Raw genomic sequence first — 26,796 nt, forward strand, 5'->3', positions numbered from 1 at the left:
GTTAAAAAGAGCCAAGAGAGAATTAGAAAATGAATCCAAAGAAATTACCCAGAACATAGTAGACAGACAAGACAGAAAACATGAAAGAGATGTTAAAATATTTATTTATTTATTTATTTATTTTCAACATTTATTCATTTTTGGGACAGAGAGAGACAGAGCATGAACGGGGGAGGGGCAGAGAGAGAGGGAGACACAGAATCGGAAACAGGCTCCAGGCTCTGAGCCATCAGCCCAGAGCCTGATGCGGGGCTCGAACTCACGGACCGCGAGATCGTGACCTGGCTGAAGTCGGACGCCTAACCGACTGCGCCACCCAGGCGCCCCGATGTTAAAATATTTAGAGGGCAGAATGAAACATTTTAATATTCAACTAACTGTGGAGTCCAATGACAAACTGGAGAAAATGGAAGAAACACAACTTTCAAGGAAAAATGGCTGAGAATTTTACAGAAGTATTGAAATATAGGAATTTGCCTAAAATAGGTACACAGAGCCAAATAAATAAAAGAAAAAAGCCACTGTTAGATATATTGTAGTAAAATAGTACAGTTGTGTGTATGTACATGTATCTCCCTATATATACATAGGGACACCCACCTGATAAAGATCTTAGATGCAAGTACTCAAGAAAAAGGCAAGTGGTAAACATGTACATAAACATAAATAAATATTGTCTACAGATAATAATAATGATTCTAACATGTGGGGTTAGAAAAAAGAACTGAAATAGTCAACAGTAACAGCAAAAGCATTAAAAGGGTGGTTATCTAAGGGTAAATGTTTATGTGGAGATTTAAAATATCAAACAGCTTTACATTTTATCAGGTAGAGCTTGGACAGTAGTAATTTAAGACTAACAAAAGAATATATGTCTAACTTCTAAAACAGCAGGAGGGGAAGATGGAATTTTAAAAATCAAGCAAAAAAAGAGATAGCTAGAACACAAAAGAAGTGGGGAAAATAAGAAAATACTTGAAAATAGAGTTTTAAAAAGTAAGGACAGGGGCTCCTGGGTGGCTCAGTTAGTTGAGCATCTGACTTTGGCTCAGGTCATGATCTCATGGTTTATGGGTTCAAGCCCCACGTTGGGCTTTGTGCTGCCAGTGTGGAGCCTGCTTTGGATTCTCTGTCTCCTTCTTTCTGTCCCTCCCCTGCTCGTGCTCTCTCTCTCTCAAAAAGAAATAAACATAAACATAAACATACACATAATAATAATAACAAAGTAATTCTAATAAATGTAGAAAACTTGCTAGAAAAAGGATATTTGCCAGATTAAATACAATTCTAGCTACAGGCTAAGAAACCATTCAAACATAAAGACTTAGAAATGTTGAAATTTACAAAAAAAAAAAAAAGTCTTTTAAAGATAGGGTTGCCAAATTTAGTGAAAATAAACAAAACCGAGGACTATGTAAGTTAAATTTGTATTTCAGATAAATGATGAATAGTTTTTAACATTACTTAGGACATACACTAAAATTTATTTGTTGTTTATCTGAAATAAAAATTTAATTGGGCATTCTGTATTTTATCTGGCAACTCTACTGTAAGACAAAAAGCATTTTTAGTGACAGAATCTTTAGATTATGATAAAGTGCTCAATTTGCCAGGAAATGGTAATGATTGTAAACTTGTAAGCTCCCAGTAAAGTAGCCTCAAAATAAAGCAAACTTTGACAATTTCATGAAGAAATGGACAAACCTGGCATGCCTGGGTGGCTCAGTTGGTTGAGCGTCTGACTTCATCTCAGGTCATGATCTCACGGTTTGTGGGTTCGAGCCCCACATTGGGCTCTATGCTGACAGCTCAGAGCCTGGAGCCTGCTTCGGATTCTGTTTCTCTCTCTGTCCTTCCTCTCTTTCAGAAATGGACAAACCCGTCATGGTGGACAAAACCTCTATCTTGTCTCTCTGTGCTGTCAGTGGCTGCTTTCCTCAGGAGCTACGGCACCCAAGTGCAGTTCCTCCAGGTTTTCACCACAGTGTCAAGGGGCAAGGCCTCTCTGCAGGCCTACAGGTGGTAATGGCTTCTCTTTCTTTCTAGTTATTGGCCCTTTCTCATTCCTTGTTGACTCTTAACCATGGCCACATTTCAGTAAAGCAACCCTTCAATAAAATCTTGTTGGCTAAACTCTTTAAAGTGTGCCATCTGTTTCCTGTCACTATCATAACAAATACAAGTAGGTGCAGAATTACGGAGAGTGTAACAGGGTTGGAAAAATCAGCATCTTGTGATTATCATAATAAAGACTGCTGTGGGCAAAAATCATCAGGGGTTGCTAAATCTAGGTTGAAAAGTCTAATGAAAAGCAAGATATTCACACAGTCTTAAAGTGTAAAGTTGCTTTAATTGAAAGGGAGAAAATAAATGTAGAGTGGAAACACTGGAAAAAACACCTTCACAAACAGAAAAATTAACATCACCAAGGAGGAACAGACGAACATCATATGCCTCCAGATATGATTCCTTAAGAATGAAGCAAAACCATGTATCCAGTATCCTGCTGGGAATGTACAGTCTGATTTAACCATGAGGAAACATCAGACAAACCCACAGTTAGGAACACTGTATAAAATAACTTGCCTCAATTCTTCAAAAATGTCAATGTCATGAAAGACAGAACATATGAGGAAATGTTACATATTAAAGGGAACTGAAACAACAACACGGAACTAAACACAGTATGTTACCTTAGACCAAAACCTATACTGGTAGGGGGGAAAAACTAGAAAATACATTACTGGGACAATTGACAACACTGAAATACAGACCATAAATCAGATAAAAGCATTATGTCAGTGTGAAGGTTTCTGAATTTGAGAACTGTACCAAAGTTATGTAAGAAAATATCCTCACTCTTAAGAAATATTAAAAGCAAAGGGGCATGGTGTATACAATATATCGTCAAGTTATAAATGAATAAATAACACAATACAATATAGTGTGTATATGTGTGTTATTGTAAAATGAGAAAACAGAAGTAAACCTAGTAAATACATTTTATACACATACAGAGAGCGAAAGAGAGGAGGAGAAGTAGTAATAGTAGGGGGAGGTTGGTGAAGGACAGAATTATGGCCAAAAGATACAAAATGACTAAATCTGAGAAAGGATATACAGGAGTTCTCTGTATTGCTCTTGCGACTTTTCTCTCTGTTTTAAATTATTTCAAAGGAAAAAGTGCTATGGATATTGCTCCATTAACACTCTTTGTTACACTTGAAAATATGATGAAAGATATTGCTTCTATTTCCAGGAAAATCAATTTGCATCGACATACATAAGTTTGCATATTATTTTAGGGAGTTCAAAGACACCATAGAGTATGTGCACGTTAAGAACCACTGCTCCATTATTTCTAACATCCAGTACTGCAAAAGAGAATTCTGCCATCAGCATAGTTTTTATTTTTTTGTAGGTAACCTATTATTTTCTTTTTTTTTTCAACGTTTATTTATTTTTGGGACAGAGAGAGACAGAGCATGAACAGGGGAGGGGCAGAGAGAGAGGGAGACACAGAATCCGAAACAGGCTCCAGGCTCTGAGCCCTCAGCCCAGAGCCTGACGCGGGGCTCGAACTCACGGACCGCGAGATCGTGACCTGGCTGAAGTCGGACGCTTAACCGACTGCGCCACCCAGGCGCCCCGTAACCTATTATTTTCTGTCTCATTATATGTAGGTTCCCCCTCCACCCCCCGGATATTTGAAATTTTAGAAATACCACCAAATATGGTACTGACATGTTTTTTTCATATGTTCTTTAGCAAATGGTAAGCCCTTTTATTCTTCAGGTCATTTTCAGCCTTAGAAACTTTCTTTACAATGACAAATTTGATTGATGCTTCTGTTCCATTTCTTCTGATTTTTCCTATTCACTGGTTAATTTTCAATTTTCTGTCTTTCATATGCGTACTTTTTTCTACCTATCATTTCCATCTCTGTCCTTTCAATGTTCATTCTAGAAGAGCACCCCAAGTGTGCTTAATTTTACTTTTTTTTTTTTTTTTGTAGCATCAGTTCTGCCCTTTATCACATGCTCCTTATACTCCAGATATGTTGTTTACCTGGAGCTGTGACTTGAGAATGGATACAGAAAGACAGAGTGACTACAGAAAGAGGGGAGAGATACCAGGGTTAGGATGTTTTGCAGACCAGCTAACAACTCTAACTTCTTCATTTTCTAGTCAGGGCAGCCCTTTCAATCTGGAGTTAGAAACGGATAGTAAAGGTGAGTCCAATCCTTGGTCTGCCTTCTTTGTGGCCATTGGTAAAGCTGGGATTAAGGAAGTGACATGAGGGGTGCTTGGGTGGCTTAGTCAGTTAAGTGTCCGACTTCAGCTCAGGTCATGATCTCACAGTTCATGAGTTCCAGCCCACATTAGGCTCTGCAATGACTGTGGGGAGCCTGCTCAGAACCCTCCATCTTCCTCTCTCTCTGCCCTCCCCTTCACACATGCTCTCTCAAAAATAAACATTAAAAAAAAAAAAAAAAAAAAAAGGAAGTGACATAAATGTGGTCCTCAATGTAATCAATGATAAAATTATTGGAAAATTTCCCCATTCTTTAGCATAAAGCTCTTTCATATCTTTGTTCCTCTTTATTAAAGTTTTAAGGAATTTTTATTTAAAAATTTTAAACATTTTTATTCATTTATTTTTGAGGGGTAGGGGCAGAGAGAGAGAATCCCAGGCAGGCTCCATGGCATCAGTGCAGAGCCCAATGTGGGGCAAAACTCTCGAACTGTAAGACAATCATCTGAGCTGAAACCGAGAGTTGGACACAATTGACTGAGCCACCGAGGTGCCCTTCTTTATGGAATTTTAAATGATTGGAGGGGTGCCTGGGTGGCTCAGTTGGTTGAGTGACTGACTCTTGATTTTGGCTCAGGCCACGATCTCACAGTTAGTGGGTCTGAGCCTTGTGTCAGGCTCTGTGCTGACAGAGCAGAGCCTGCTTGGGATTCTCTCTCTGCCCTTCCCCCACTCATTTGTGTGCTCGTGTGCTCTCTCTCTCAAAATAAATAAATAAATAAATAAACTAAAAAAAAAAAGGCCAGGAGGCACCTGGGTGGCTCAGTTGGTAAGCATCTGACTCTTGATTTCAGCTCGGGTCATGATTTCACGGTTCATGAGATCAAGCCCCATGAAGGGTTCTGTGCTCACAGCACAGAGCCTGCTTGGGATTCTCTCTCTCTCTCAAAATAAATAAACATTTAAAAAAAATGTAATTGGAAAAAGCTGTTTCAGGCACTGGAAATGTGATACCAAGTTAGCCTAGAAGTGTCTTTTCCCATATTTTCCCCTGATGAGGAGCACAGGGTAAAAAAAATGACTTCTAATTATTCTGGTTTATTATATTCCCATCATAGATGTGGATCGTCTAAGAGTTAGATATTATTGTTTAGTACAATCATTTCTGAATGTTTACAATATGTATTAATTGACATAAAGAGAATTGGTTTCTTTCTATAAAATTCCAAGGGAAACTGTAAATAGCTACCCAACCAAACCTCTTGGCTGCAAATGTTCTCTTTCTCAAAAGGTGGTCTTACTAATGAAGGCAGAAAGAGAAAAATGAGAGGAACGATAGAGCCTGCTTCTTTTGTTTAAGAGACTGGATTCCTCATAGGCCTTCAGATAGGGTCACACCTGAAAACAACTGCTGTTAAAGATGGTTTAAATGTATTAAATCAGAAATGACTTGTACACACAACAAAGGGGCTCCTTTGACATTTGATCTAGGTAAGTAAAAAACAAAGAAGATGACTCATTTTTTACAGCAAAAAAGCAAATATGGATGCATGAAACTCATTACCCCCAAGAGGATTTCTGGCAGAATGTTAACAAATTATTGGTATACACTTATGAATGACTGTGCCAAAATGGTGACAGAGAATGAGACAAGATTTGACTTTGAATGATGAGTCACAAAGAGCACAGTCTTGCTGTGGCTACTCCCTTGGGGTAGTCTCAGATTTTAGACTGACCCAGTGGACAAATTCCTGGGTTTCGAAGACCAGTTTTTATGCCTTTATTTTATTAAAAATTTTTAATGTTTATTATTTATTTTTGAGAGAGAGAGAACGTGCAAGCATGGGAGGGGCAGAGAGGGACACACAGATGCAAAGCAGGCTCCAGGCTCCAAGCTGTCAGCACAGAGCCTGACAAGGGGCTCAAACTCACAAACTGTGAGACCATGACCTGAGGCAAAGTTGGATGCTTAACCGACTGAGCCACCCAGGTGCCCCCAGTTCTTATGCCTTTAAAACACAATGGAAAATTTTCTGTCATCTTATCATGATCTTATTATTTCTACATCATGTCTTTTCTAAATACCTACATCTTTTCCTGTATACAAACCCAATCTTTGCTTCTTCGGAAGCAACTAGGTGTTATGCCTAGAGCACTTATTTACTTATTACCTGTTTAATAATTGAAGCCTTAAAAATGATACATCTAAACGCTGACGGAAGTATTCTGAGAGATGGTAAAATGTACAACTCTGAACTTCCTCATATATTCTTCGTAAAATGCCCTAAGGAAACAATTCTACCTATTTTCAAAGTCACGGCAAAACTCTTGGGCAGGGAGGGAAGCCAAATTAAGGAACTGAACTTAATTCTATAGTTGTTGCTTTGAAGGTCTATGAAAATTTTAAGAGAGTAAGTATTCTTTTAACTAAAACAGCTAAAATTTGAGTACAAAAAATCAAGGAAATGAGGAATAGCTAAAGATTTATCATCCTCCAAATTCACCAAGAATAGTATTAGTTGGAACATTCCTACTATGGCCCAGAAGCCCAATTAAAGGAAAGGAGTCCAAGGGGGAATTTTTCCTGGATGTGAATTACGATGTCTCACATAACTGTGGCAAAAGCAAAGTCGAAGATGATATTCACAGACAGCCCGAACCAGGACTTCAAATAATGCCAGACTCTCTTGGACTCACTCTGCTTGCCTCACTGGGTGGGCTTTATTCCTGCTACACACTGAAGAGTAGGAGTCCACTAGCATTAACTGCTAGTTACTGCTTAACGCTACAATAACAGAATAACTGGTTAAAAGTAGCTCAAACATATAAGAAGTCCAGAGGTGAAGTGAATGGTCAGTCCTGAGCTGTGCTCAGTAGCTCAGAAATCAAGGGTCTCAGGCCCTTTCCTTGTCTTCCTTTTATCATCTTCAGGGTATCAGTGATACCTTCTCTTACAACCTCAAGATGGCTGCAGCACAGCCATGCATAATGTTCTTCCATAGCAGTGTTCAAAAAGCAGGAGGGGAAGGATGAGCTCTTTTCACAGAATTCTTTATTTTTTTTCCAAGAAAATTCAATGTCTCCCAGAAAACTCTAAAAGACATCTCCTTACATAGCTTTGCCTAAGTAAAAATTGGCCACATCCTTATCCCACCTCTAAGAAAGTCTGGAAAAATTAATATCAGGAATTTTTAGTTTATTTTTTAAGAGATAGTTCCTACTACAGGAAAAGATGGAACGGGCAAGCAAAAATGTCTAACACTTCTACTAACAGTTCCTATGCCTTATATCAAGTTCCTTCTTGCTTGCAACTGTGGGGTTCTACACCCTGATATCTGCTTTTCCATTTGACTATTTGCTCTGCATTAGTACTGTCTATTCAGGTTTCCAACGCATATTCCATTTATACTTTGATCTGCTTTTCAGCTCTCTCTTCGGGTTTAGTAACAAGGTCTTTAAACTGTTTTCTGGCTTGACTCATGTGCCCTGAGGACTCTGTTCCTCCTACCTGCTCAGTGACTCATAGATGCTTCAAGTATAGATGATCATATCCTATCTCACCCCTACTTTAGATTCCTACTCAGTTTAATGAACAACTCCATCGAGCTTCTTCCTACCAAGGAATGCGTTTGGTAAATAAGTTCAATTTTGGTCACCAAGTTTCAGGTCTCTGTGAGCATGCAGGTGGAAGGATTCAAATGGCAGATGGAAATATGGAGCTCGGAGCTTAGGAAAGAAAACCACTAGGAGATACCAAATTTATGATCATCAGCAAATAGGCTGTAATCAAAGCCACATAAGGGGCGCCTGGGTGGCTCGGTCAGTTAAGTGTCCGACTTCGGCTCAGGTCATGATCTCACGGTTTGTGAGTTTAAGCTTGGCATTGGGTTCTGTGCTAAGAGCTCGGAGCCTGGAGCCTGCTTCAGATTCTGTCTCTCCTTCTCTCTCTGCCCCTTCCCCGCTTGTACTATGTTTCTTTCTCTCTCTCTCAAAAATAAATAAACATTAAAAAAAAAAAAAGCCACATGAGTGGATGAGTTTGATTAAGGAGGCCACAAAACAGAAGCCCTTAATCTGATGGGCTTCAGGGACATCTATGAATTCACTGAAATTGTGGGTAAAATTCTGTGTATCTATGTGTCGGTATTTCTAAGATAAGAATCCATACATATCATCATGTTCTCAATTAGGTTTATAAATCTAAAAAGATAGAGGGCACTATTTACTTAAATGTGCCACAATTTTGGGATTAGAGACTATGATGGGAAAGAGTATGGAATATGTTAGTATTTAATTTCCAATTTACCCTCTGAGTCACAGCAACCACCAAGCACATGATTTTCTATTCAAAATTGGGCAATATGTCCCCAAAATATGCTGACTCAGAGACCAATACTTCCAGACTACCCAGAACTGTATGAAAACCAGCACGTTTAGTCCTGGAGCTTTGGATTCTATATTCCTGATCAAAATGTGAATTTCTTCCCACTCCCATCCCACAAATAAAGGGAACAATCTCCTGAGCCATCTTCTTTCTCTGGAACCATTCTCACATCACATCTGACAATCAAAGATCACTTTCTAAGCATTACTTTAGGAAGCTTCATGATCATCAATGCTGCATATAATAGCATCTGAATTTTTGCAGGCAAAAAAGCTTTGAAAAAACATAGGATTTGGATTACAAGAAGGGCTACGAAACCCAACCCCACAAAACAGGAATGCCAGCTTGTATGCATTATCATGAAGTGCTCAAAAATGCAATTATAGTTCACGCTTTATCTTTTTTTGGCTCAAAATTATTTGTCACTTTAGAAATAGGGATGGGGGAGGAAGGTTTTTATCCAGTGTGAATTCAGAAACCCTTTAAAAAGCCACAGATGTGTATGAAACAAATTCTCTAGTCACATGGATTCAAACCACAGCATTCTTCCCAACCTTTCAAGCAGACCAAGGATAATGTAGCCAGTCAACTTGCATGTAGGAAAACTATAGTGTCTATTGCCTGGAAAACCTCTAAATATCATTTGTACATATTTCTGGTTTATAAAAAACATTCTGATATCATACAAAAGAGAAAGCTATGAATTACCAATTATCAAGAGATTATCAAGGACTATGATAATGGATGTTAGATTGATGTGTACTTCATCTTTAGCAGAATAAACTTTTTTAAAACTTCAGAGATGGTTCATAAAAGAATGTGTACATGTAGGTAATAACTGGAAAATGTTCAACTACATTAATCAATGAAACCTATTAAAATCAGCAAAAATCAAAAATAAAATTACCTATATTATATGGATAGTCCAAAAGATTAAAAAGAAATTATCAACATATATCAAGCAACTTAAAAAATTTCAGATACTTGGACCTGGTTTAATTCTACTTTTTTTTAGTCTACGTTAGAAAAAGACACTAGGGGTGCCTGAGTGGCTCACTCACTTGAGTGTCCGACCCTTGATTTCTGCTCAGGTCATGATCCCAGGGTTGTGGGATCAAGCTCTGCATCGGGCTGGGCTCCATGCTGAGCATAGAGCTTGCTTGGGATTCTCTCTCTTTCTGCCTCTAACCCTCTCCCTGACTTGCATTTTCTTTGTCTCTCTAAAAAAATAAAAAACAAAACAAAAAGAGACGAAAATGTAATTTGTACCAAAAAATGTATTTTGTGCAAAGATGTTCACTATAATATAATTTGTCAAACAAAATTGTAAGCTACAAAAGGAAAATGGTGAAATGAATTATAGGACATATACTAGGGAAATATATTTTATTTGTTCATTCATTTACTGACCTACTACTGTGCTTCAGAAAGGATTTGAGGTAGCTCATCTGGTAATATATTATGTAACCAGGAAAAATTATGTTTAAAAAGCAACATGCTAACGAACATTAGGAGGAAAGGGCTGGATACAAAATCTGTGTGTGTGTGTGTGTGTGCGCAAAAGTAAGATTATAAAACAATGCTATCTTACATTTTACAATAAGCAGGGAAGGAAGGGAAAACCATCGAAATAAGAATGGTATGTGTATGGTTGGTAACAGAGGCGAATTTTATTCTCTTATCTTTTTAATTTTATAAGTTGTGTAAGTTTACATTTTTATAATAAAATGTAGATATGAAATCATAAAAAAGGATAAAGATTATGTAAAAAGATCTGCCTGTATATATGATGGTTTATAAGAAGACAGCTCTTCCTATATAGCTACTACAAACTAAAAAAGGAAAATGAAAGTATATAATACTTAAGAGAAAAAAATCTGCATGGAAATTAACCTCATGAAATGTAAGTGTGTTTGTCAATTAAAGGTATCAAAAGAAGGACAGAATAAAGAGATGATTTAAGATTGTAGAGAGAGAAGGACACTGACACAAGCAAGAGAATACTTGAGAAAAGCAAGGAATTTTCATCTTGAAATCAAACCGCCTATCAGTGAACTTACACTAACATAGTTGTGTTGTTTAAACTGCAGTCTCAGACAAGAATGCATGTGGAGTCAGAGGGTAGAATTGTGGTTGCCAGGGGCTGGAAGGAGAGGGAATGAGTAATGACCATGTAGTTTCAGTTTGGGAAGATGAACTTCCAGAACTTTTCTCATCTGGGTGGTGGCGGCAAGTACACAAGCAACGTGGGTATACTTAATACCGCCGAACCATACACCTATAAATTGTCAAACTGGTAAATTTAATGTTATGTATATTTTACCACAATAAAAAAAGAATACATCAAGGTCTGATTTGAAATAAATTACACTCGGAAATGTATATATTCAGATTAGCTGAGTTTTCACCTGTCTGAAACAATATTTTATAAAGATGTTAGCATAATTTATTAAGAGAAAAAGCTGTAATTACACTTTAATACAACTTTCAATCGCAAGGTTGCTTATTACACCTCTGTAATAATTCTTCTGATGTAGCCAGTGTTCAGTTTTCAAGTTTCAAGAAATCGTGCCTCATTTAAACAAAGGTTTAAAAGTAAAGTAAGCTATTAGGTTCAAAGGGAAAAAAAATCCTAGAAGTGAGGGCACTAATAATTCTGGTATTTCCAGCAAATTTGTGGTAATCGGCTATGAGAATATATCTCCCCAACAATCAGCACCATTCCTAGAAACTACACAAAAAAGATTAAAGAACTGTCCCCGTACTTCCTGGGAAGAGCCACAGTTACCCTTAAAATGCAGGAAGAGTTCTCATGATAAAGCATTCTACAAATAGAATTTCTCAAACTTAAAATAAATTTCTGATCACAAAAAATAAGAAGCAAAATGAGAAAAAAATGCTCAGGACCCAAATTCCATATTCAGTTTTCTCAATTCATTTTAAAAACTCTCACTTACCCTTCTAGTGTTTTCAAGAATTTTGGGATCAGGTTTTCCATAGTTAGGTGGATTGGCATATGGGTCATATCCAAGTTTGGCAAGCATGGGTGCAATCACTGCCATGTCTTGTAAAACATCTGGGGGTATCTTCCCAACCCATTTTGATAGCGCTCCTACATTGACTGGCTTGATGACTTGGTCTGTAGATCTCTCCACTCTGAAAACAATACAGTATGAATAAGTATTTATTTAGAATACCAAAAAATAATATTAAAAGACCAATGGAAATTCTTTTTGATAACTCTAACAATTGTAAGTGTCTCAGTTATAAATCTATTGAGAAAGAAGACACTAATCGGTCTTGACACTATTTACCAGGCTTTTTTTTTTAATGTTCTAAGTTTGACAGTTATTATTGGCAACTTCATATTTCTAGAAACAGGAAAAACGGTCAGCTGAAAACATCTGTACAAATTACAACATCCAGAAAAAATAAAGCTAAGATTTCTTAGGAAAACAGCCAATCAACTTACTTGAAAGGCATCAAAATTAAACAAACAAACAAATAAATTAATAAGATGGATAGATGAATGACTAGAGGGATAAACAGATGGACAAAGAGATATGTGATAAAGCAAATACAGCAATATATTAATTATAGTTAGTAGGTGTAATTCTTTCAATTCTTTGTATGTTTGAAAATTTTCATAATAAAATATTAGGAGGAAAACAGCCAGCATAATCCACTAAGAATGCAAAATATTCATTTGTTCTATTTTTCCTTTTTTCCTTTTTTTAAAGTTTATTTTGAGAGAGAGAGAAAGAGAGCCAAGCAAGCGCAAGAGAGGGGCAGAGAAAGAGGGAGAGAAGGAGAATCCCAAGCAGGCTCCTGCAGTTAGCACAGAGCCTGACGCAGGGCTCGAACTCAGGAAATCATGAGATCATGACCTGAGCTGAAATCAAGAGTCAGATGCTTAGGGGCGCCTGGGTGGCTCAGTCGGTTAAGTGGCCGACTTCAGCTCAGGTCATGATTTCGCGGTCCGTGAGTTCGAGCCCCGCGTCGGGCTCTGTGCTGACAGCTCAGAGCCTGGAGCCTGTTTCAGATTCTGTGTCTCCCTCTCTCTGACCCTCCCCCATTCATGCTCTGTCTCTGTCTCAAAAATAAATAAACGTTAAAAAAAAAAAAAAAAGAGTCAGATGCTTAATTGACTGAGCCACCCAGGCACACCCCTGTTCTATTTTTCTGTTGACTCCCTGAAGAACACTTTTTTATACGGAAGGAAAAGAAGTGCTGTTTATGATTTTCAGTATTTCAGAAAAAAAAATGTGTTCTATCTCTTGACCTAGAGATTTACTTTGTGCTTGTAGTGGTTATACTTACATATTTGACTAAATAACTCATACTCTTAGGATAAAATAAATATAAATAAAATAAATATAAAATAACACCTAGATTTAAACTGGATCTGAATTAGCAGATTTTGGCCAAATGATTGCAAAACAAAAGTGCTTAAGAGAGTTTTATAATAACTAAGTCATTCAAATTAGTATTCTAATAAAAGGTAAAAACCCCTTTTTAACAGGTACATGTTTAACATGTACATGACCTCTCACTGCAGAGAGGTCTGCATCTGATGATGAATCCTTCAAAGGGGCTCTACTCCTAAACAACAGACAAGAGAAAATAAAATGATTATTCCCTGGGATTCTGTGAGACCACTAGCTCCAGGTTCCCTTCCTGCTTCAATGATCACATTTCCTGCCCCTCTTAAAAATTTCTTCAGGACTCCACTTAACCCACTGCTCTTTCTACTCTATGCTTTTTCCCTGTATGGCTTGATATTTAATGATCTTTTCTTGACACCCTTGGGTTTTCCGGGCCAGGTCCAGTTTATAAATATTGCCCCAGCTGCAATATTAAGGGCACATCCTACTCACTCTCATAAATGTTCAAGTTTGTATGATAAATTCAAGTAATTTTAAGTAAATGATAAATATGGTCACCCTGCCCATATACCCCCCACACACCTCAAAACTAAGATGGTCTAAAACTGGACCCATCATCTTCGGCTCAAGATCTGATCCCTTTTATGTACATCTTATATTGATAAATGGCACCACCACCTATCCATAAGGCAAAGCCAGAGATCTCAGATGGGGCAGGGAGAAAGAAAGCAAGATCACTCCCAAGTTATCCAGTTCTACAGTCTTTATCTTTGAGTAAGACATCTCTCCTTCATTCCTACTGCCACTACCTCAGTTCCTATCACCATCACATCTCACCAAGATGATTACAAAACCTCCCAATTTCCCTGCACTTAAACAGTTGGCTTCCTTGCCCAACTATCATTCCATGGAAACATAAGGAGGGTCTATGTCTTGTTAATCTATCACTGGCACCTAGCACATTAACATGTAATAGATGCTCTATTAATGTTTATTAAGTGAATGACTGAAAGCTTTTCATGGGGGGGGGACGCCCCGTAAATTTAGTTTAGACAGACATGCTCAAGAAAAGTCAAGGATCATTTTTATAAGGAGATCAACTGACACAAGATGAACTAACCAGAAAACATAACAAGTGCTAAACTGCATGATATTTTCTGTGGGGGCATTAGCAATGTTAGAGAATGGGAGTCATGTCTGCAGAAACAAACATCTCCAGAAAAATAAGGCTTATAGTAAACAAAGAATAACATTTTCTACTCATTCTATGTTAGGCTTTACATGTGATATCTAATTATAGATCCCTAAAACAACCTTAAGAGAAAGATATCAGTCCCCATTTTTCAAATGTGTAAACTGAAATCCAGATAAGTGATTTATCCAGGGTCATACAGCCTGGAAAAAGTGGAGTTAGAATTTGAAGCTCTGGTTCCAAAGCTCCAACTTTTCCCAGTTTCTCTTATTGATCTTCTTAATTTTTACATTCTGTGTTTCCCTGAAAACTTTACTCTTTTGTTCCTTACTGCATAGTGTGAGCAAGTTGGTTTGCCACAATGGTAAAAATACACAAATATACTATACATATATTGGGAATATATACAGTGCTTTGCTGGTAATGTTTAACAACCTGATCTCCAGGGAGGGGAAAAGCCATGATTTGTTGCATTTACTGAGGTCCATGGCATAAATACCATACCTTCCATGGCTGATTTCAAACTACCAATGTGCCTCACCAACTGCAGAGTCGAGAAGAGATGTGCAAACTGGGCTCTTGACAGCCAGGGGAAGTCCGCTCTAGCAGACCACTGGGTATCTACAGGGCCATAATCTCCTATCTCAAATTCTGAGATCTAAAAAACTCTAAAAAGTAAACAGTTTCTTGCCTTCATCTGGCAGCAAAACATGACCTGAACTGATAGGAATCTATTTATAGTCATTATTCTAGTTGGCATAAACAACCAAACTCTTTGATGAAGAAATATTAATGTGTATGATTACACAGTGCTGACACAGAATAAGCAGAGGGTATTTTATAATATTATGTACATTATATAACCTTTCTGAGGTCCAAATATTTCTGAGTTCTGAAACATGTGTGTGTTAAGCTCTGGAGTCACACATAGGGTCTTGTATGTCATGACTGGGAAATTGACTTAATCTTGAAAATGATGGGAATGATAGAAGAGTTTTAATCATGGGACTGACATGATTAGGTTACTGCTAGAAGCATTCAATGCTGATAATTATGGTTAAGGCGGATTGAGGGACGGGGCAATCAAGGTCAGAAAAGCTAGTAAAGATGTTTAACTATATATTGGAAAACTTGAGAAATTATTAATTCAGTAGAGCAAGTGATAGAAGTAGAAGGAAAACTCGACAGATTAAAAAAAACCACTGATAAGACTTAGTGGCCAATTAGATATGGGGAAGAGGGGATGGAGTCTAGGTGAATTCAGATTAGATGTGAAGGGCAGAGTAGACTGTTATCACTCATTACAGTAGGTAGTATGTAGGAAAAGCATTACAATGCTGTTGCTTTGTTTTGTTTTAGGAGTATAGAACCCAGAAAAAGAGGTAAATTGATGGTAATCAGAAAGTTATCAAAAGCCTAAAGAAACACTAGCGTTCACTAAGAGACTGGAATGTAGTATATGCTCAATAAACAATAGCTATTATTGTTCTTTCATCCAGATTATAGCACTGTTCATAAGAAACATGAAAGCCATTGTTTGTCATTATGATCAAAGTAATAATTTAAAGTACAACCATCCCTTGTCTGAAAGTGATAGAGAACTCTAAAATGAAAGAATCTGGAAAGGTTTTTGTTATGTAACCACTGAGTCCAAAGATCCACTAGCAGCACATGCAGTTATTATGGACTGCTAAAGGGAAGAACTTGGGAAGGCCTACTGCCTATCAGTCAGGTGTTTCTCTAGTGTTTCAGTAGTAATGACATTTTTTATTTATTGATCGTAAAATTCAAATTAAACATTTTCTGAATACCCACTATGTGTCAGGTCAAGTGGTGGATACCAAGGATGCAAAAATGACTGACTAGATCATGGCCCTCCTCTGAAGAAGCTCAGAGTCCAATAAGAGAGAAAAACAAATACATATGATTAATATGCAGCATAATAAATGTAATGACAAAAGCTAAAAACTATGTAAGTGATTCCAGATAACACAACTAAGCTGTTCTTCTCCTAGGGTGGGACATGAATCAGGGCAAATTGCCAAGCTGCTAAGGCAAGGGTTAGCAATGTATGGGCCACGGGCCAAATTCAGTCCCACTGCCTGTTTTTGTCTAGCCTTCAAGCTAAGAATGGTTTTTACATATTTAAATGGTTTTTAAAAACTCAAAAGAAAATTTCTTAACACAAGAAAATCATATGAAATTTCAATGTCATAGTTTTATTGGAATACAGCCATGCCCATTTGTTACACACTATCTATGGCTGCTCTTCAATGGCAGGGTTGAGTAGTTGAGGTAAAGACCATCTTGTTCCCCAAACCTAACATATTTAGTATTTAGCTCTTCATAGAAAAAAACTGTCAATTGTAATCTGAGACTGCATTTTAAGGGCACGTAGGGTCTGTGTGGGGGAGTCTCGGGTGCTGTCCTTCATCACAAAAGGGCCCCATCAACTTTTACACACAGGAGAGACCTGGTACACTTAGAAAGTGGACAGCCAAGAATGTATTGAAGCTGCTTGGGTGGGGAAGGTGAGAGGAAGAAAAGAAATAAAAAAATAGTGTTTACTTTGCACTTACCAGGTTCAAAAGAGTATTTGTTGAGCTACAGTAAAAAAAAAAAAAATAAATAAAATAATAATAATAATAATAGAATGAAATAGAAAATAAAATAAAAAACAAGAGGGTGGGTATGGTCCCAGTCCTCCAGGAGGTCACTGCCTCATGAGCCACACAAACTTTCTACAATTAAACTTTTAGAGTTGCTTCTTAGTTCCTTTTTTTTTTTTTTTTTTTTTTTTCAAAGGGAATACCAGTCACCTGTTTTTTTCAACGTTTATTTATTTTTGGTACAGAGAGAGACAGAGCATGAACGGGGGAGGGGCAGAGAGAGAGGGAGACACAGAATCGGAAACAGGCTCCAGGCTCTGAGCCATCAGCCCAGAGCCCGATGCGGGGCTCGAACTCACGGACCGCGAGATCGTGACCTGGCTGAAGTCGGACGCTTAACCGACTGCGCCACCCAGGCGCCCCTTCTTAGTTCCAAATCAGCTCTTCAGGCTCACCTTTCCTCTCTTCCCAGGGGCTCTAGCTGTTTCGTTTGCCTTTTTCTATGAGGCAGCAAGGTGCAGTGGGAGAACGCAGACCTGGAAGTCGGGCCTGTGTGATCTAGCTTTGAGATCTAAGAAAACTGATCCTCAGAGACTGAGGATAATAGCCACTAATACTCAGTTGTAAAAAACATTCTTCAGGGGCGCCTGGGTGGCGCAGTCGGTTAAGCGTCCGACTTCAGCCAGGTCACGATCAGGCGGTCCGTGAGTTCGAGCCCCGCGTCAGGCTCTGGGCTGATGGCTCAGAGCCTGGAGCCTGTTTCCGATTCTGTGTCTCCCTCTTTCTCTGCCCCTCCCCCGTTCATGCTCTGTCTCTCTCTGTCCCCCAAAAAAAAAAAAAAAAAAAAAAAAACATTCTTCAAAAGCAGAGATTGGCAAACTGTGGCCCAAATTTGCTCTGCTGCCTATTTTGTAAATAAAGTTCTACTGGAACACAGCCACATCCACAAGTTTCTGTACAGTCTATGGCTGTTTTTGCTCTAACTCAGAGCTGAATATTACAACAGAAACTGTATGGCCTGTCAAGTCAAAAATACTTGGTCCTTTACAGAAAAAGTTTGTTGATCTCTGTTCAAAAGGATACAGTTTTTAGAGAGAAATGAGCTCCGTTCAGAAAGCCTGATTTTCTTTCCTAGAGAACAACAACCTGCAGGCTGCATGCAGTTCATCAAATTCCCTTCACTCCTTCAATCTTTCTAGAAATTAACCACCACTTACGCCTAATTGTACTAGGATATAAATTAGTTACCATACCACTAGTCTCACTGGGACCTTAACACATAGTGCCTGCTAGACTGGGATTTCTCAACACCCACAGCCTGGGAACAGCGCTGCAAGGCCAGATATCTGTGAATCAGCAGATTCTCCCCCAGTCCTAGGCATCGAGGCTCACTTCCCTCTGCAGTGTTCATAGTAGAAGGCACCTGCCCTTGGGGACAACGCCAAAATCTTGAAATGACTGAGGTGAATATAATCTTCCAAAACACTCATTTTAAAAGCATGGATCTTTCTTGAACCAGGCAGGCTGCCAAACCACAGGTATGAATTATGATACACAGCAACTACTACAGGAAACCAAATTCTCTGGACTAAAGGAAGCATCAGGGCTAGAATGGACAGGCAAAAACGAATGGGTAAGAGTATATAATCCATATGGTTAGACTTATTAGACTAAAACAAAAGATGAAATACCATTAAAAGTCATGTTTTCAAAGACCATTTCACTCTTAGCAAATGCTTAGGTTATGTCTTGTGAAAGTGGATTTAGGGGACCTGGGTGGCTCAGTCAATTAATAGATGACTCTTGATCTTGGCTCAGGTCATGATCCACGGTCTGTGAGACTGAGTCCCATGTTGGGCTCTGCGCTGACAGTGCAGAGCCTGCTTGGGATTCTCTCTCTCCCTCTCTCCTCTTCTCCTGTTTTCTCTCTCAAAATAAATAAACCTTAAAAAACAGTGTACACAACAGAAATGCAATTTTGTGATGTGTTATATATTCTCACAGAATCATATCAAAATGCTCACAATGACCGTGATGTGATTGTGATTTTTATATTCTTATCTAACTTTTCTGTATTCTCCAATTTTCTATAATAAGCAATGTCTTTCTTTTTCAGTCCATGGAATAGTGGGATTGCAAAGATCCATGCAGAAGTCTAATAACTATCTCAAGCTCAACACAGGTCAAACTTAACTCCTGATTTTATCCCCAAATACTATACCCATGGCCCTCCCAATTGTATCTGAAAACCACTCCATTCTTCTGGCTGTGCAGAATAAAATAAAACTGGAACTATCTTGGGGTGCCTGGGTGGTTCAGTCGGTTGAGCGTCCGACTTCAGCTTAGGTCATGATCTCACAGTTCGTGAGTTTGAGCCCTGCGTCGGGCTCTGTGCTGACAGCTCGGAGCCTGGAGCCTGCTTTGGATTCTGTGTTCCTCTCTCTCTCTGCCCCACCTCTGTCTCTCTCTGTCTTTCAAAAATGAAAAAACACAGAAAAAAAAATGTAATAAAAAAAACCTGGAACTGTCTTTTGACTACCCTCTTTCTCTCAAACTCCACATCTAATCCATCTGAAAATCTTATCAATTTATACTTCAAAAATATATCCAAATATGGTCATTTCTCATCAACTCCACAGCTACTCCCCTGGCCCAAGCCAACATTATCTCTTGCCTGGATTTCTACAATATTCTAATAGCTACCCTGCTTCTTCCTTCACATCCTGTGGTCTATGTACATTACATATACCAGAGAGAGTTAGATTGTGTCACTCCTCTGTTCAGAATCCTGCAGTGCCTCCCCAGGTATTCTAAGTCCGAGACCTCAAAATGAGAGGGAATCTGAGAAACCACAAGAATAGGTGTTTAAAACTTGTCAAATCATCCACGAAAACCAAGAAACCAGATAGCAAAGCCAAAAAACCATGAAAAACGTTTACAATAAAATTAGGTGACAAAGTTGCCCTACAGACCCCAAAATACAAGTGGTTGGAAACAATAACATAACGGTAATACCTACATGAAATGAGTGGGAGGAAGGAGAAGGTAGCAACAGGGCATCGAAAAGACATTTACAAGACTGACCCTTGAACAACATGGCATTTAGGGTTGCTGATGTCCACGCACTTGAAAATCCTTGTATAGGGGCGCCTGGGTGGCGCAGTCGGTTAAGCGTCCGACTTCAGCCAGGTCACGATCTCGCGGTCCGTGAGTTCGAGCCCCGCGTCGGGCTCTGGGCTGATGGCTCGGAGCCTGGAGCCTGTTTCCGATTCTGTGTCTCCCTCTTTCTCTGCCCCTCCCCCGTTCATGCTCTGTCTCTCTCTGTCCCAAAAATGAATAAACGTTGGAAAAAAAAAAAAAATTAAAAAAAAAAAATCCTTGTATAATTCTTTGCTTTTGTTAAGTAATTTCTATGCCCAATGTGGAACTTGAACTCATGATTCCTGAGATAAAGAGTTACATGCTCTACCAACTGAGCCAGCCAGGCATCCCTCTTGTATAACTTTGGCGTTCCCCAAAACTGAACTACTAATAGTGTGTTGACAGGAAGAGTTACTGATAACATAAAAAGTCAATTAACACATATTTTGTACATTATATGTAGTTTATACTGTAAAGTGATACAATAAGGTAGGCTAGAGAAAACAATGTTATTTAAAAAAAATTTTTTTAATGTTTATTTATTTTTGACAGAAAGAGACAGAGTGTGAACAGTGGAGGGGAAGAGAGAGAGAGAGGGAGATGCAGAATCAGAAGCTGGCTCCAGGCCCCAAGCTGTCAGCACGGAGCCGGACGCCAGGCTTGAACTCATAAACTGCCAGATCACGACCTGAGCTGAAGTCAGATGCTTAACCGACTGAACCTTCCAGGAACCCCTAGAAAACAATGTTATTTTAATAATCACAAGGAAGAAAAAATGCACTATTTATGATACTGTAAGTTTATTCATCTATGAATTGTCTATCAATACCTACATCAATATCATTGTACATGATATAAAACACTGTAGATATTATACATATTTCTAACATTAGCCATCAAAAAATGAAAATATGTACAGTCTCTAAGTCTGTGGGCATAATTTTTGGTAAAACTTAACTTTTTTTTTATGTTTATTCATTTTTGAAAGACAGAGAGAGACAGAGCACAAGCAGGGGTGGGGCAGAGAGAGAGGGGGGACACAGAATCTGAAGAAGGCTCCAGGCTCCGAGCTGTCAGCACAGAGCCTGACGTGGGGCTCGAACTCACGAATCATGAGATCATGACCTGAGCCAAAGTCGGATGCTCAACCGACTGAGCCACTCAGGCACCCCCAAACTTAACTTTTTATAATAGATTTGTATATATTTTATGATAGTAAATGATAAAAGACTAGTACCTATATATCTTATGCACATGACATACCTTACTTTTTATTTTTTTTTCAATATCTCCAGGCCACATGGTTTGTCTGAGAATTTTTTCAAGTTGTCACAAATCTCCCAAAATTTTCCCAATATATCATTGAAGAAGTCCATGTATTAGTGGCTCTGCACATTTCAAACCCATGTTACTCAAAGATCAACTGTACTTTGAAAATTACACCATATCTATTTTAGAATATAGTTGAAACTGGGAGGGGTGTCACCCAAATCTAAAGATGAGTACAAAGGTTAAGTTCTGAAAGGAGTCAGAGAAGGCTGGGAAACATGGAACTCTTGAAACCAACCAGCCAAGGAGCCATAGCTCCTTTCCAGGACAGGGCACTACACTAAACAGAAAGTTCTAAGAGTAGAGTCAGAATAGGGTCAGAGACAAAGGAATGAGAAGATTGAGAATATGATTGAGAATAGGGCAGGGAGCCAGGAAATATCAAAAAGTAAACAACCACATTATTTAAAATCTTCCAAAGAAAACAGAAAGAGATCTGTGAAATATATAAACATATCTTGAACTATTACTCCTTGAAAATTTCAAGAAAACTATTTTCATGTACAAATGGACAAAAAAAGTTAAGATCAAATCTCATACAAAGTTCTTATAAGAAAAAACAGAATGAGAATAACATCCCTATGGATATGAAAAACAACAAAAAAACCCAGCTCAAAAACATACTAGAATTATAACTTACCGTTTCATTTTTTTAATTTTTTATTTTTGAGAGAGAGAGAGCACAAGTGGGGAAGCAGCAGAGAGAGGGAGAGAGAGGATCCAAAGTGGGCTATGTGCTGACAGCAGAGAGACTGATATGAGGCTCGAACTCACAAACTGTGAGATCATGACCTGAGCAGAAGTTGAATGCTCAATTACTGAGCCACCCAGGTGCTCCTATAACTTAGTATTTTAAAACAAGCTAAAAGACATTAAGACAATGATACAAGACATGGAATAACAACATAAATCATAATTATAATAATTCAGAAATGAAGTGCTAGAACTCAGGAAAAAAATCAGAAATGAAAAAATTTCATAAATGAAGACTAAGCTTGAAGGAAGGCAAGAGTTATTAACTCAATACAACAGATACCCTTAAAAGAAGTTAAAAGTGAAATAGAATAATGCCTTAAAAGAGTTCAATGTTTTCCATTTTAAAATAATTTTATATCCTGGGAGCACCTGGGTGGCTCAGTTGGTTGGGTGTCCAACTTTGGCTCAGGTCATGATCTCACGGTTCGGGAGTCCAGGCCCTGTGTCGGGCTTGGTGCTGACAGCTCAGAGCCTGGAGCCTGCTTTGGATTCTGTATCTCCCTCGTCCATCTGCCTCTCCCCTGTTTGTGTGTGCTCGCTCTCTCTCTCTCTCTCTTGAAAATAAACAGTAAAAAAAATTAAAAAATAAATAAAATGATTTTATATCCTGGGACCTTACTGAATTTATTTATCAGTTCTAGTAGTTTTTTGGTGGAGTCTTTCAGGTTTCCTACATACAATATCATGTCATCTGCAAATAGGGAAAGATTAACTCCTTTTTAACGAATTTGGATGCCTTTTCTTTTTGTTGTCTGACTGCTAGGACTTCCAGTACTATGTTAAATAACAGCGGTGAGAGTGGACATTCCTGTCTTGTTCCTGACCACAGAGGAAAAGCTCTCAGCTTTTCCCCATTGAGTATAATGTTAGCTATGGGTTTTTCATATATGGCCTTTATTTGTTGTGGTATGTTCCCTCTAAAACCTACTTTTTTGAGGGTTTTTTTTTTATCATGACTGTATAGTGTTCTTTGTAAAATGCTTTTTCTGTGTCCATTGAAAGGATATGGTTCTTATTCTTTATTAAGTGGTGTAACACACTGATTGATTTGTGATTACTGAGCCACCCTTGCAGTCTAAGAGTAAATCCCACTTGATCTTGGCAAATGATTTTTTTAATGTATTGTTGGATTCTGTTTGCTAATATTGTATTGAGATTTTTTGCAATTATGTTCATCAGAGACATTGGCCTATAGTTCTCTTTTTAAGTGGTATCTGTATCTGGCTTTGGTATCAGAATAATGCTGGCCTCAGAGAATGAATTCAGAAGTTTTCCTTCCTTTTCTATTTTTTGAAATAGTTCGAGAAGAATAGGTATGAACTTTTCTTTAAATGTTTGGCAGAGGGGTGCCTGGCTGGCTCAGTCAGAAGAGCCTGTGACTCTTGATCTTGGAGTTGTGAGTTTGAGCCCCACATTGGGTGTAGAGATTATTAAAAATAATAAATAAACTGGGGCGCCTGGGTGGTGCAGTCGGTTAAGCGTCCGACTTCAGCCAGGTCACGATCTCGCGGTCCGTGAGTTCGAGCCCCGCGTCAGGCTCTGGGCTGATGGCTCAGAGCCTGGAGCCTGTTTCCGATTCTGTGTCTCCCTCTCTCTCTGCCCCTCCCCCGTTCATGCTCTGTCTCTCTCTGTCCCAAAAATAAATAAACGTTGAAAAAAAAAATAAAAAAAAAAATAAATAAATAAACTTAAAAAAATTTTTAAAAATAAGTGTTTAGTAGAATTTGCCTGTGAAGCCATCTGGTCCTGGATTTTTGTTTGTTAGGAGTTTTTTGATTACTTAATTTCTTTACTGGTTATCAGTCTATTCAAGTTTTCTATTTTTTCCTGTTTCAGTTTTGGTAGTTTATATATTTCTAGGAATTTATCCATTTATCCATTTCTTCCAGGTTGTCCAATTTGTTGGCATATAGTTTTCGTAATGCTGTCTTATGATTTTTTATTTAAAAATTTTTTTAACGTTTTTATTCATTTTTGAGAAAGACAGAGCACTAGTGGGGGAGGGGCAGACAGAGCGGGAGACACATAGAGCTGTCAGCACAGAGCCAGATGTGGGGTTCAAACCCACGAACCGTGAGATCATGACCTGAGCTAAAGTAGGATGCTTAACCGACTGAACCACCCAGGCACCCCATGGTTGTTTTTATTTCTATTATTTTTCTATTATTTTTTAGTTTCTATATCATTTATTTCTACTCTAATCTTTATTATTTCCCTCCTTCTGCTGGTTTTAGGTTTTGGTTGTTTATTTGAGATTTTTCTTGCTTGTTGAAGGCCTGTATTATTATAAATTTCCCTCATAGAGGCCCTTGCTGCATACCAGAGTTTTTGGACCATTGTGTTTTCATTTTCACTTGTTTCCATGTACTTCTTAATTTCTTCTTAGATTTCCTAGTTGATCCGTTCATTGTTCAGTAGCATGTTATTTAACTTTCACGTATTTGTGGTCTTTCCAGATTTTTTCTCGTGGTTGACTTTTAGTTTCATAGTGTTGTGGTCAGAAATTATGCATGGTATGATTTTGATCTTCTTTAATTTGTTGAGGTTTTGTAAGCTAATATGTGATCCATTCTGGAGAATGCTGCATGTGCACTTGAAAAGAATGTGTATTCTGCTGTTTTAGGATAAAATGTTCTGAACATATCCATTAGATCCATCTGCTCCTGTGTGTCATTCAGAGCCATTGCTTCATTGTTTCATAGTTAGGTGTCATTGTTTCGTATTTAGATGTCATCGATGTAAGTGGGGTGTTACTATTACTGTATTATTATCAATTAGTTTATGTTTGTTGTTAACTATTTTATGTATTTGGGTGCTCCTATGTTCGTTCAGTGCATAAATATTTATAACTGCTGTATCGTCTCACTGGATTGTCCTCTTTTTTATTATATAGTGTCCTTTGTTGTCTCGTTACAATCGTTTTAAAGTCTACTTTGTCTGATACAGTATTGCTACTCTGGCTTTCTTTTGACATCCATTTGCATGCTAGATGTTTCTCCATCCATTCACTTTCAATCTGCAGGTGTCTTAGTATAAAATTGGTCTCTTACAGCCAGGATATAGATGGGTCTTGCTTTTTTATCCATTCTGTTACCCTGTGTCTTTTGATTGAAGTGTTTAGTTCATTTGCATTCAAAGCAATTATTGATATATATGTATTTATTGCCTTTTTATTACTTGTTTCGTGGTTGTTTCTGGAGATTGTCTCTGATCCTTTCATGTCTTTCATTCTTTCATGTTTGCCGATTTTCTTTAGTGATATATTTGGATTTATTTCTCTTTATTCTTTGCATATTTGTTAGTGGTTTTTGATATATGGTTACCATTTGGTTTGTATACAGCCTCTTCTGTATATAGCAGTCTATATTAAGATGGAGGTCATTTAAGTTTGAACCTATTCTTTTCTCCTCCCTCCCCATATTTTAGGTATATGTTATTATATTTTATCTTTTTTTTATGAATTCCTTATTTTCTACAGAAATATTCATTTTTACTGCTTTTGTGTTTCCTACCTCTGTACTGATGCTTTTAGCCTCTCCTTTCCACTCAAAGAGTTCCTTTTAATATTTTTTGCAAAGCTGGTACTTAGTGGTCATGAACTCCTTCAGCTTTTGTCTGGGAAACTCTTTATCTCCCCTTCTATTGTGTATGATAGCATTGCTGGATACAGTATTCTTGGGTGCAGATTTTTTCCATTTCACACTTTGAATATATCATGCCATTCCCTCTGGCTTACAAAGTTTCTACTGAAAATTCTCCTGCTAGCCTTATGGGTTTTCCCTTGTAAGTTAATGACTTCTATTGTCTTGCTACTTTAAAGATTTTTTTTTTTTTTTAGCACTATATTTTGTGAATTTAATTACATTTTGTTTTGGTGTGGGTCTTTTCTAACAGAATTTTCCCTGAGCCCAGGGCCAGGGTTAGCAAGCTTGGAGTGGGCAAGTACTCAGGAAAACTCTTGGGCATGGCACACTGCTAGTAGGTGAGATACAAGTGCCTCTTACTGGTGGCTCTGTGTTTATCCTGGGGGGCAAGGGAGGAAAATGGTGCCTGCCAGCTCCCTCATTTTCAGTAAAGTCCCTCAACATGTTCTGAAATCAGTATGAACAGATCTGTCTCCTGTTTGCCCCCCCGCTCCCCCACATTGTGTAAACTGCCTTTTTTATGTTCCCTCTCCATCCAGGCTGCTGTCTTTTTAAGGGCAGCAACTGAGCTATTGCTCACCCTCCTGGCTCACTCTGTGCTGATTCAGCAGACTTTTAAAACTCCAGGCTCCAAGTACCACTGGTTTTATAAACACATGGAATTCAGCCCCTCTGGTTTTTAAAGCCAAATATTTTAGGGATTTGTCTTCCCATGTGAGCTCCCTGGTGCAAGGGCCCATTTCTCTGCCCTCTCCATGCACACAGCTCCCACCCTCTTGCGGGCAGCCTCCCTCTGCCTTTCTGACCTTCCTAACCTTTCAGCCGCAGCTTCTTCTCTATGTTTAACTGTGGAGTTTGTTTTGCCAGTCTTCAGATCACTCCAGTTTGTTACGCTGGATGTGGAGGGTATCTAGTTGAAAATGTGGGACAGAGTGAGCTTGGGGGTCCTTTTAGCCCGCCATCTTCCCAAGTTCCTCCAAAGAAGCATTCTTTACATTTTTTCCCCAAGTATATGTTGACAGAGTACATGATCTAACCAAGAATAAATATTTGCTTTAAAACGGCCAACATCAAGATGTAATCCAGTGGGACTTCAAAAGA

At 38.3% G+C, this 26,796-nt stretch overlaps 1 protein-coding gene across 4 annotated transcripts in view; it reads right to left on the bottom strand.

The window, feature by feature from the left end:
• Positions 1 to 26,796, bottom strand: part of TPST1 (tyrosylprotein sulfotransferase 1) — a 174,745-nt gene that overhangs the window by 48,977 nt on the left and 98,972 nt on the right. For all 4 annotated transcript variants that reach the window (XM_045459824.1, XM_045459821.1, XM_045459823.1 and 1 more), the window contains one exon: positions 11,597 to 11,795. In XM_045459824.1, the coding sequence (XP_045315780.1) occupies positions 11,597 to 11,795 (199 nt within the window). The remainder of the gene's footprint in view (positions 1 to 11,596; positions 11,796 to 26,796) is intronic.

This window comes from Leopardus geoffroyi, chromosome E3 (assembly GCF_018350155.1).
Source record: "Leopardus geoffroyi isolate Oge1 chromosome E3, O.geoffroyi_Oge1_pat1.0, whole genome shotgun sequence".
Classification (NCBI taxonomy): domain Eukaryota; kingdom Metazoa; phylum Chordata; class Mammalia; order Carnivora; family Felidae; genus Leopardus; species Leopardus geoffroyi.